The 12,876-nt window shown below is 45.0% G+C and overlaps 2 protein-coding genes across 2 annotated transcripts in view; both read left to right on the top strand.

Moving 5' to 3' along the window:
* Nucleotides 1-12,876, top strand: part of znf1046 (zinc finger protein 1046) — a 659,651-nt gene that overhangs the window by 526,201 nt on the left and 120,574 nt on the right. The window lies entirely within an intron of this gene.
* The window catches only part of LOC137491565 (protein NLRC3-like), a 42,877-nt gene that overhangs the window by 25,499 nt on the left and 4,502 nt on the right, over nt 1-12,876 (top strand). The window contains exons 6-10 of the mRNA XM_068220796.2: nt 5,371-5,566; nt 5,662-7,429; nt 10,588-10,761; nt 10,858-11,031; nt 11,122-11,295. Coding sequence (XP_068076897.2) covers nt 5,371-5,566; nt 5,662-7,429; nt 10,588-10,761; nt 10,858-11,031; nt 11,122-11,295 — 2,486 coding nt within the window. The remainder of the gene's footprint in view (nt 1-5,370; nt 5,567-5,661; nt 7,430-10,587; nt 10,762-10,857; nt 11,032-11,121; nt 11,296-12,876) is intronic.

The raw sequence follows: 12,876 nt of genomic DNA, 5'->3' as shown, positions 1-12,876 counted from the left end.
TAAGTCCTCTGTAACATCGTAACATCTCAGCACTCTATAGGTCTACATGCACTTAGCCTTTAAATTGGCCAACACACCAATGAAAAGAAATCTTGCTTAACAAATCAAATAAACTCTAAATGATGACGGGTATTTTGGCAGTAACTAAATTGAAGCTGAATATTAAAAGAATAATGCCACCATTAGTCTGTATACTCTGTCTACATTATGATTATATGGTTTAATTAATATTTAATTATAATTTAAAACCCTTTACTCACCAAGATTAGGCTACGTGTGTTTGTGGAGGAACATTATTAAATCCACTGGCTTTAGCGCTGTCTTGCGCTCATGTGCGTCCAGCAGCACTGAACACCGTTTCACTGCTACTGCTACAGGCCGAGATGCAGAGTTCTGATCTGGCTGATTTTGCAAGTTTTAGGTAGGATTGTTTATTCATCTTATACCAGTCAGGAACATCCATTTAATTTTCCATGACCGTAGTTTCAGGGTAGCGAGTGGCCTCGTCATTTTACCTGTCAGCTTGCGGTTTAGGGCTCTACCGTAATACGCAGTGTATGAGCGACCGCTAAATACCTGCGGCTGGAATAACCGCTCTTTCTGACTGGCTTGACCGCCGTCAAAATTCTCTTTTTTTACTACTTCGTCATAATTTGCTTCACCTTTGCAGGGATGGATTTTAATGCAGGGATTTGGATTTTTTCGGGTCTCGCCGGGTTCGGGCAAAGATCTTCAGCTCTAATGCAGACCTCTCGTTCATATTAACCACGTCTCCCTTCTGTTCAGTCTAAACTGCCAAACTGCAGGACACTTTGAAGCGCGACTCGTCACGTCACGTCTCCCTGTCCCTCTCTCCCTCTCCCTCTCACCCTCTCCCCCTCCCTCTTCCTCTATCTCTCTCCTCCACACTGTCCCGTGATGACAACCACACACACGTTTTTTAGGCATTAAATAAAGGATATTTAATACTTTATGACGGTATAACGGTATTGAAACTGACACCGTTGCTATTTTTAGATCCCGCGGTATACCATAATACCATAATATCGCCCAAGCCTATTCACGGGTGTGTATTTCACCAGGGTCAGCCCCCTGTCCACCCCTGTCTTGCGAGAGGAGATTACTGTCCTCCTGGCGAAGGATGCAATTGAGCCGCTCCCTCCAGCCGAGATGGAGAGCGGGTTTTACAGCCCGTACTTCATCGTACCCAAAAAGAGCGGTGGGTCACAGCCAATCCTAGATCTGCGCGTTTTGAACCGCTGTCTGCACAAGCTGCTGTTCAGAATGCTCACACAGAGGCGCATCCTCCGGTGCGTTCGTCCTCGGGATTGGTTTGCAGCCATAGACCTAAAGGACGCATATTTCCATGTCTCCATTTTTCCCCGCCACCAAAAGTTTCTGCGGTTTTCTTTCGAAGGTCGAGCGTGGCAATACAAAGTCCTCCACTTCGGGCTCTCTCTGTCTCCGTGGGTCTTCACCAAGCTCGTGGAGGGTGCCTTAGTGCCCCTTCGGCTCGCGGGCATCCGTATACTCAATTATCTGGACGACTGGCTGATTTTAGCCCACTCGTGGGAGCAATTGATTATGCACAGAGACAAGGTGCTCCGGCACCTCCACCTGTTGGGGCTTCAGGTCAACCGAGAAAAGAGCAAACTTGCCCCCGTGCAGAGGATCTCTTTTCTCGGTTTGGAGCTGAACTCGGTCACCATGACAGCGCGCCTCTCTGCCTGATGCTGAACTGTCTGAGAGAGCTCGACAGAAAAGTAGTGGTCCCACTGAAATTATTTCAGAGGCTCCTGGGGCATATGGCATCGGCAGCCGCTTCACGCAGCTCGGATTACTCTATATGAGACCACATCAGCACTGGCTTCAAAATCGAGTCCCCAGAAGCGTATGGCATACGGGCACACACCGAGTCTGTTACTGCGCTGTGTCGCCGCACCCTCTGCCCTTGGAACAACCCCTCGTTCCTACAGGCCGGAGTGCCTCTAGGACAGGCGTCCAGTCATGTTTTTGTCTCAACAGATGCTTCCAACATGGGCTGGGGGGCTGTGTGCTGCGGGCATGCAGCTGCGGGCCTGTGAACAGGAACCCAGTTGCATTGGCATATCGCCTGGAGCTGTTGGCAGTGTTCCTCGCTCTCTACCGTTTTTTTTCCAGTGCTGGAGCAGCAACGGCGGCGGTGGCGTATATCAACTGGCATTCGCTCTCGCCGCATGTCTCAGCTTGCCTGCTCCTCTGGAGTCATCGGCTGAAATTGCTGCGCACCATTCACATTCCAGGCAAGCTCAACTGTGCAGCCAATGCGCTCTCATGGCAGCCTTTATGTCCCGGAGAATAGAGACTTCACCCCGAGTCTGTTCAGCTGATATGGGCGCAATTCGGGGAAGCCCAGATCAATCTGTTTGCTTCTCCCGAGAACGCTCATTGCCAGTTGTTTTTTCCCTGACCGAGGGCTCTCTCGGCACGGATGCAGGGGCCTACAGCTGGCCTTGGGGCATACGCAAATATGCGTTTCCCCCAGTGAGCCTGCTCGTGCCGTTACTGTGCAAGGTCAGGGAGGACGAGGGACAGGTTTTGCTGGTTGCGCCCCTCTGGCCCAACCGGCCTGGATGTCAGAGCTCTCCCTCCTCGCGACGGCCCTCCCCTGGCAGATCCATTTGAGAGAGAACCTACTCTCTCAGGGACAGGGCACCATCTGGCACCCTCGCCCCGATCTTTGGAACCTCCACGTGTGGTTCTTAGACGCAAGATAGACTTAGGTAACCTACTGATTGCGGTGGTTAATACCATCACTCAGGCTAGAGCCCCCTCCACGAGGCGCGCCTACGCCCTGAAGTGGAGTCTATTCACTGAATGGTGCGTCTCTCGCAGAGAAGACCCCCGAAATTGCCAGATCAGCGTTGTGCTCTCTTTACTCCAAGAGAAGCTGGAGAGCAGGCTGTCGCCTTCCACACTCAAGGTTTACGTGGCTGCCATCTCCGCTCATCATGACGCGGTGGCTGGAAGCACCGTGGAAAGGCATAAACTCATCATCCGGTTCCTCAGAGGCGCTTGGCGAATTAATCCACCCCGCCCCCCTCTCATGCCCTCTTGGGATCTTGCCCTCGTTCTCACGAGCCTGCGTACAGATCCCTTTAAGCCACTTGACTCAGTATCTTTAAGATTTCTGTCCCTGAAGACAGCTCTGCTGGTCGCGTTGGCATCTATTAAAAGGGCCGGGACCTGGAGGCATTTTCGGTCAGTGACTCGTGCCTGGAATTCGGGCCGGATTACTCTCACGATATCCTGATACCCCGCCAGAGATAAGTGCCCAGGATTCCTACCACACCATTTAGAGACCTGGTAGTGAGCCTGCAAGCACTGCCCCCGGAGGAGGCAATCCAGCCCTTTCCTTACTTTGTCCAGTTTACGCTTTGCGTATTTATCTGGACCACACTTTAGATCATCTGAGCAGTTCTTCGTCTGTTATAGCGGTCGGCAGCAGGGAAGTGCCGTATCGAAACAAAGGTTGGCCCACTGGATAGCGGATGCCATCTCTCTCGCTTATCAGAGCAAAGGCGAGCCAAGTCCCCCGAGAGTGTGTGCACACTCCACTCGGAGCATCGCATCCTCTTGGGCGCGTGCATGCGGCGCATCTCTAACAGACATCTGTAGAGCTGCGGGCTGGGCAACACCTAATACATCTGCAAGGTTTTACAATCTGCGAGTGGAACCGGTTTCCTCAAGGGTATTAGGTAACCCTTGGTGATTGAGGAAACAACTCGGTTAAGGTGTTGAAACACGCTTGTTGTGCCATTCTCCCTAACATGGTAATACGTACGCCTTTTTTATCTGTCAGTAAAGTTCCCCGTCAGGTGAGCCCTGCAGATTCCTCCGAGCCCCCCAGCACTGACTCAGCGGAGGAGTCACTTGCTGGCCCACTACGTTGTAGGTCTGCCCGTTGGTCAGCCCGCGTTTTGGGTATAGGTACCCGCTATGCGTGATCCCCACTAGGCAATCCCATATGCTTATTCAGCCAAGTTGCAGTCCCCCCTCGGGCGGACCCGTGTCTTCCCTCTCCGCTAACCATCTTATTATATGCGTTCTCTCCCTTTTCAGGGCTAGTCCATATGTATTTTTGCCACCATATCTCCCCCATTGGGTAGCAGATGGCCTCCGCAACGCTTCCCAACGTACTGTCATATTTTCCTAGAATTATCTAGACGCTTGCGACTTCCCAAAAAATATATCTAAATCTGTAAAACTTCTGTTGAAGTGGGATAAGTAAGGGCCAGGGATCACGTTGGAGGGCCGCTCCTCTTTTTTTGATGCAGGTGTCATGAATCTGGTTTGTTGATTGTCTACCTTTTCCCCTCTGTGTTCTCCTACCAGCTGTCAGCGCTTGCAATCAGCACGAGCGCTGATCAGCAGTCACCTGTTCTCACTTTTTCATTACTGACACTCCTATATCTACCTCCCTATTTTCTCCCTCTGTTGTCAGATTATTATTACTCTGTGCGTTTGCTCTACGTGTATTTTGTCTTCCACAAATATCAGATCAAATCATCATTTGTCTCATCTCGTCAAGTCTGGTTGTTAATCACCCTCCTGTGTTCATCGTTGCATGTTAAGATTGCCGCAGATTGTTGCTCACCTGTTGACCGTGTTTTGACCATCAGCATCCGGAGGTCAGAAGTTCCCGCATTGCAGTGGTGGGCACGGACCAATCGGCTCTCCCTCTCTCTCGCTCCCGTCCGTGGGTGGTCCCTTTGGAGTTTTGTTTTTGAAGATCCAGATCTGTGTTTATTTCCTCTAAATTAATGACAGACTGCCTTTGTTGAATTTTACTATTAAAAGACTGAGTTGAACTGCACAAACCTCTCTTTGATTCTGTTCCGTGACAGCAGGAGCGCTCACGCTATGCCTGGCTATCCTCTCATCGGAGGTGAAGGTAAGGTGCAGTCATTATGGCGTTTTCCATACATTCCCCCAATTGGTAGATTAATGAATAAATCCACTAATAGCATTGAAGTTCCCCATCCGAAGGGGAACGCTCTGGTTACTAAAGTAACCCAAATGCTATTAAGCATCGCCATAATGACTGTTCTTAAGCTGTAAGTATCAGTCTCTTCAGCTTAAAAGGATGGCGTTTCCTTGCTTCCCCTGTGCTTATATGCGGAGGTAATTGGCAATAAGGGACACGTGCAAAAGCTTACGCTACCAATTCATTGGCATTTCATTGGTTCGTTGTATACTCTTTTAGACGATTGGCTTTCTGGAATGAAATCCTCCAATTCGTGGATTAATGAATAAATCCACTAATAGCATTTCCGTTCCCCGAGGAGGGTTACTTTAGTAACCAGAGCATTCTCTATTCATCAATCATAGAATCTTGAGAGCAAAATTATCAGGTTTCTAAAGAATGAATTGGAAAAGGTTAAGAAAATCTTACAGGACGAAAACAGACAAGAGTTTGTAAAGGAGTTTAATGAGAACAGAAGCAGAATCACAGAAGCAGCTATTGATCTCACACTCTTCTTCCTGAGAGAGATGAAGCAAGATCAAGCGGCTGATACCCTCGAAGGTAAGAAACTCATGGCCATCAGTCAGACTGACACTTACTAATATAGCTGGAAAAGCCAAGACTGAATCTCTCTGTTTCTTTGCTCCTGTTTTTAGATGAGCTGCTCTACATTAATCAGCTTAAATGTAGCCTGAAGAAGAAATATCAAAGTGTGTTTGAAGGAATTGCTCAGCAAGGAGACTCCACACTTCTGAATAACATCTACACAGATCTCTATATCACTCAGGGTGCGAGTGAACAGGTCAACACTGAACATGAGATCAGACAGATTGAAGCTGCTTCCAGACGTCATCAGTCACTAGAGATACAGGTTAAATGCAAACATTTGTTTGAAGCAGCTGAACAAGACGAGCAGATCAGAACTGTCCTGACAAAAGGAGTTGCTGGCATCGGGAAATCAGTCTCTGTGCAAAAGTTTGTTCTGGATTGGGCTGAAGGGAAAGAAAATCAAGACATCAGCTTCATATTTCCTCTTCCATTCAGAGAGATGAACTTAAAGGAGAAAGAAAGACAAAGTTTAAAAGACCTCATAACTCAGTTTTTCCCAGAGACTAAAGGACTGAACCTTACAAGAAGCACACGATTCAAAGTCCTGTTCATCCTTGATGGATTGGATGAATGTCGTCTTCCTCTGAACTTTGCTGGTAATGAGACGTGTCGTGATGTATCTTCAGCAGTCTCTCTGGATGTTCTCCTGACGAACCTCATCAAGGGAAATCTGCTTCCTTCTGCTCTCATCTGGATCACCAGCAGACCAGCAGCTGCCAGTAAGATTCCTGCTGACTGTATCGACCGGCTGACAGAGATACGAGGATTCAATGATGCCCAAAAGGAGGAGTACTTCAGAAAGAGACTCACAGATCAGAATCAGGCCAGAGAAATCATTGATCACATTAAACAGTCAAAGAGTCTCTTTATTATGTGCCACATCCCAGTCTTCTGCTGGATTTCAGCCACTGTTCTCCAGAACATACTGAAACTGAAACACAGGGCTCATGCTAAAACACTGCAGGAATCTCCCAAGACTCTGACACAGATGTACACACACTTTCTCCGCTTTCAGATCCAGCAGAGCAGAAGAAAGTATGATGGAGAAAACACAGCAGATGTCTCCTGGGATCCAAAGCTCATCCTTTCACTGGGGAAACTGGCCTTCCAGCAGCTGGAAAGAAACAATGTGATCTTCTATGAGAGCGATCTGAAAGACTGTGGCATTGACGTCTATAAGGCATCGGTGTACTCAGGCATGTGTACCCAGATCTTTAAGGAGGAGACGGGAATCATTCTTGGTACCATGTACTGCTTTCTTCACTTGAGCATTCAGGAGTTCATTGCAGCCCTTTATCAACATCTGACTCTAGACAATGACAAGACAAAAGCAGAAAAAAGCAGAGATGAGTCCATGATTGATTTGCTGAAGACAGCAGTGGACAAGGCTCTGGAAAGTGAGAATGGACATCTGGACCTTTACCTTCGCTTCCTTCTCGGTCTGTCACTCCAGTCCAGTCGACAACTCTTACGAGGCCTGTTGACACAGCAGGGTGACAGAGACCAGAGCAAAAATAAAATAATAGCCTACATCAAGCAGAAACTTGAAGGGAATCTGTCTCCAGAGAGATCCATCAATCTGTTCTACTGTCTGAATGAACTGAACGACCAAACTCTGCTGAAAGAGATTCAATCCCACCTTAGAGAAGGAAGTCTGTCATATACTTACCTTTCACCTGCCCAGTGGTCTGCTCTGGTCTTTGTGTTGTTGACCTCAGAGGAGGAGCTGGAGGAGTTTGAGCTTCTGAAATTCCAGAGATCAGACGAGTGTCTCATCAGACTATCAGCAGTCATCAAAACCTCCAAAAGAGCTCTGTAAGTCAACGTCCTTCTTTCATCTAAGAAGTAGACATTTCCTGAATTTAAATAATACAGTATATTATGTTAATGGTCATGAGATTTAGGTCATGACCGAAAGGAGAAGATTTTGGATACAAGCAGCCAAAATGAGTTTGCTTCGCAGGGTTGCAGGGCGCACCCTTATAGACAGGGTCTGGAGCTCTGCCATATGGGAGGAGCTCAGAGTAGAGCTACTGCACCTCCACATCGACAATTCAATTCATCTTTATTTCTATAGCACTTTAACAATGTAGATTGCGTCAAAGCAGCTTCACATAGAAGATCATAGTAAATTGAAACAGTGTCAGTTCAGTTTTGTGTTGAAGTTCAGTTTAGTTCAGTTCAGTGTGGTTTACTTTTCACTGCTGACAGTTCAAACACTGAAGAGCAGAAGTCAGCTGAGTTGGCTCGGGCATCTGTCCCACCGGGAGGAGGCCTCGGCAAAGACCCAGGACACGCTGGAGGGACTATGTCTCTCGGCTGGCCTGGGAACGCCTCAGGATCCACCCAGAGGTGCTGGTGCAAGTGTTTGGGGAGAGGGAAGTCTGGGGTTCTCTCCTAAGACTGCTGCCCCTGCGACCCGGCCATGGATAAGCGGATGAAAATAAGAAATGACATGACATCATGTCAATGAACATGAACAATATTGATATCAACTAAACTGCAAAAATACGTTATTAATTGTTCTCTATGTAATGTTTTAGTGCTTTTTAAATAACATTCAGATTTAGGTTTTGGCAGTGGTTGTGTAAGTGATAGTTTACCCAAAAAGTGAATTTACTAATTCCTACTCACTCTTCATGGATATAAACCTTTCTAAAACTTTGTTTTCTCCTGTTGAACATAAAAGAAGATAATTTGAAGAAAGCTGAAACCTGTAACTATTGACTTACACACCAGTTGTTTTTCCTACCATGTAGGTCAATAGCTAATGGTGTTTAGCTGTCATAAAAAGACATGGAGATGATTGGGAGGGCATGATCGTAAGGGCCGATTGAGGGACTTTGGCCAGGACACTGGGGTTACACCCCTGCTCTTTACGAGAAGTGCCATGGGATTTTTAAAGACCACACAGAGTCAGGACCACGGTGTCTCATCCGAAAGACGGCGCCCACTGACAGTATAGTGTCCCCTTCACTTTCACTAGGGCATTAGGACTCATGCAGACCACAGGATGTGCGCCCCCTGCTGGCCTCACTGACACAGCTTCTAACAGCAACCTAGTTTTCCCTAGTGGTCTCACAGCCAGGTACTGGCCAGGCTCAGCCCTGCTTAGCTTCAGGGAGTAACCTGTCTTGGGCTGCAGTGTGATATGGCTGTTATGGTCTAAATTGCACACAAGTCAGCTATAAAATGATACAGCACCTTTAAAGTCCTTTCTGGACTGGAGTGGAATGATCACACTGATGTTTTCTCCATTCTGTCTGTTTTGACTCATATCTATGCTGATAATTATAAGGTAACGATGACACAGACACACACTCGTACACTATGGTCAGTTTTGTTAACTCAGTTCACCTATACCAAATATCTTCACACTGTGGGGGAAACAGGAGCTGGGACTCAAAGCAGCGGCCTTCTTGTTGTTAGGCGAAAATGCTTACCAATGAACTGCCATGCAACCCTCTTCTTTATTATACCTTCTAATCGTGCAGGCAGGCAAAACAAATGCAAGAGGTGGATCTAGGTTCAGTTCTAATGTTAAATATAATCCATGAACAAAGAAAACGCCAGAGCTGAAGAGCAGAAAACACAAGCAAGAGAAACACACACACACATACAGCAAACTATGATCAACACATAATGACTGAAACAGAGGAGCTTAATCACACAGAGACTAGTGAGTTAACAAGGGGGTGGAGAGTAACTGTGCAAGTAACATGGGGAAAACTGGGGTGAACACAGAGAACACAAGGACAACACAACAGTACAAGGACAGGACAAGCAGGACCATGACATTCAGTACTGTAGCTCCCTTCTGGGAGAAGATTCCAGATGATCCTCAGAGGAAAACACAAAACAAGAGTGAGTTCAGCAGCTGGAGGTATTACAGTGGACAAGGGTGATGGGGGACAGGCAGGTTAATGAAACCATGACAGAGTACAGGACAGATGGTGAGGGGGATACTGACAGGCAGGTGGACCGAGAGGAGGATAAAGCCAAGGCAGGGACTACTAGACAGTAAACCAGAGCAGATCCTGTAATTCTGGCCTTTTATCTCAAAGGTTTTAGAGAGGATTGTGTCTGTACAGCTGAATGATTTCATGTTTAATAATAATGTTTTTGATATATTTCAGTCAGGTTTTAGAGCTGGGGTCTGTTTCAGAGAGGAGGTTCAACCAACTCTGCGTTTAAACCTGAACTGAATTTCAATTTTCAATTTTTGAATTTGATTATTGTCATTGGTTTGTTTGTTAAATAATAATAATAAATAAAACCATAATTAAAACAATAATAATAACAATAAATAAAATAAAAAAAATCTTGTTTTGCTGTGTTAGGAGTTTAATTGTCACCGACTCAGTCCCAGTCGTTCCCCTTGCTGGCCAGCAGAGGCCGCCATCCCCGGACTTCTAAGCATTACATCATCCACCTAGACTGATTGTGCACACACCTGAACTGAATCCAGTTAATGACCCACGCTCCCTTTATAAGCCACACTCAAACACCAGTTCATTGCGAAGTCTTGTTCAGCCACGGTCAACATTTCTTAGCGGTATTCCCTGCATGATCTTCTGTGCTTTACCCCGACCTGTTTCTGACTCTGAGTTGCCTTCTGCCTGTCCACGACCCACGCTTGTTATACGGACTCTGAACCACGCTGCCTGCCTCTGATCTATGCCTGGAAAATCACTCTGTGTCTGTCAGCCGCCAGCCCCACTATCTATATTGAATGCTGTTGATGTGAGTTCGCACTTTAGTGCGTGTTGTATGTTTGTGATTGAACTGTGTCTATTAAATACTGCAAAATGGATCCCTCCGTGTCAGTCTCCTCGTTACATTAATAAAGAGTTGGGCAATTGGAACATCTGAAGCAAACATCTGAAGTTAAACCAGTCACTTCAGTCAGACGTGCTTCAGACTATTAAACACACCAGATTAACACATACATATTGTGTTTATCCTCTACACAGGCTACAGTGCTGTTATCTTACTGTTCGGTCCTGTGAGAGTTTATCTTCAGTTCTACAATCCTCAAACTGTGTGCTGAGAGAGCTGGACCTGAGTAACAATGACCTGCAGGATTCAGGAGTGAAGCTTCTCTCTGATGGACTGAAGAGTCAACACTGTAAACTGGACACACTGAGGTCTGAGTTCAGGCATCTGATTGATTGATTGATGTTTTGTTACATCAGACAGATCACATTAACGCTGTGTTTTTAGTAATGTGTTCTCTTTCTCAGATTGATGACATGTAAACTCACTGCCGATTCTTGTGAGAGTTTGTCTTCAGCTCTACAATCCTCAAACTGTGTGCTGAGAGAGCTGGACCTGAGTATTAATCATCTGCCGGACGCAGGAGTGAAGCTTCTCTCTGATGGACTGAAGAGTCAACACTGTAAACTGGACACACTGAGGTCTGAGTTTAAACACCTGCTTGATTGATTGATTTGTTTTGACAGATCACATTTGTGTGGTTTTTAGTAATTTGTGTTCTTCTTTCTCAGATTGGTCATGTGTAATCTCACTGTTCAGTGCTGTGAGAGTTTGTCTTCAGCTCTACAATCCTCAAACTGTGTGCTGAGAGAGCTGGACCTGAGTAACAATGACCTGCAGGATTCAGGAGTGAAGAAGCTCTCTGATGGACTGAAGAGTCAACACTGTAAACTGGACACACTGAGGTAAATGATTCTCCACTCTACAATAACTACAGTCAGACAGTTTCATATTAGAGCTCTTCATGCTTGAACATGTTAACCCTGGGTGATACTAAACCAACTGCCAACTGACCTAGCCGAGGCTCGAACCAGCAACCTTCTTGCTGTGAGGTGACCGCACTACCTACTGTGCCAATGCGTCGCTACTGGAAGAAGAAAAAAAAGAGGTTGTACATGAAACTCCTTACAACAAATCTGTGAACAACTTGACATTTCAAAATCTAATCAAAATGAGGAAGACATCAACATTACCTTGAACAATCAAATGAGGAGAGATTGGTAGCATCAGTTTTTCAACATCAATTGCTGTAACTGCAAAAAAGATAAATATAATAAGAGTAAAATAAGACTTAACATTTAATAATCTAAATCTATGGTACAACCATACAAATCTGTATGGGGTTCAAATAAATTTGTATACAAATCATCCCCTACACCTGAACACCAAATATAAAATGTACAATTAATGATACACTATACAATAAGCTCATTAACCAGTGAGAAATAGACAATTAATATGAATTATGTTAATATTAACGTTAGCTTAAAAGACATCAACTGAATTTTATTATCAGCTCAATTTAATGAAACAGTTTAGACTTGTTTCATTGTGAGTTTAGTTTGAATAAGTAAGTTATTTTACAGTTTACAAATTTAACCATAATGATAACTTGGTCATAATGACCACATGAAGACCAGAGCTTACCTTAACGTTAAACGTTTAACTTTTCATGGTGACTTTGCCTTCATCTCAGTGTTGTGCTGAAATAGAGAATTCATTAATGCAGTTAACCCCTAGTAAAAGTTACGTTTTTTTTTCAGGTAACGTTAACGTTACTATGGTCAAAAACTCACTCAAGATAAACTCACTGTACGTTATCTAATACCTCGCAAACACTACAAACACGGACTGGCGTCGAATAACGTGACATAAGTACCTAACTTACAACTAAAGTAACTTGGTTAATTATTTTAAATTACACACACACTACACGGAAATATACACAAAACAATCCTTTAACGAACAGAATTTGACTTTTAAACACTTACCGAGGATGAATTCACTGGAAGAAAAGGCGACAGGTGGATTTCAAATTAGAAGAGCCGTTGCTTGCCTGGTGAAGGTCGAATCGAGTCGGCTTGGTTCTATGAATCGGCTCCTTAGAACAGTAAAGAGTCGAATCCGCCTAAAACCGATTCCTTTTTGTATATTATTGTAAGACACAACAATGAATCATTACTATTTCTTTATACTGCTCGGCCACACACATTTATACACATATTGCTGAATGTGCTTGTGAACACGTGTGATAAAATAATTTCCGAGCAAACGGTTCAATCCGATTCGGTGTCGTTTGTGTGCTGAACCAAACCAGTGCAAACGTGTTATTGATAAAATAGTAATATTGTTTTTTTCTTCTCACTTTACTAGCGAACATATTACATATATCTGACTTTAACAATAAGAATAAGGTACGCTTGAAGTGTTTTGAGAATTAATGTTTTTTTCTCCCAGAGTTCATTTCACACCAACTAGCAAATATA

The sequence above is a fragment of the Danio rerio genome, chromosome 4 (assembly GCF_049306965.1).
Source record: "Danio rerio strain Tuebingen ecotype United States chromosome 4, GRCz12tu, whole genome shotgun sequence".
NCBI lineage: Eukaryota > Metazoa > Chordata > Actinopteri > Cypriniformes > Danionidae > Danio > Danio rerio.
This window is presented reverse-complemented; position numbering and strand designations above follow the sequence as displayed.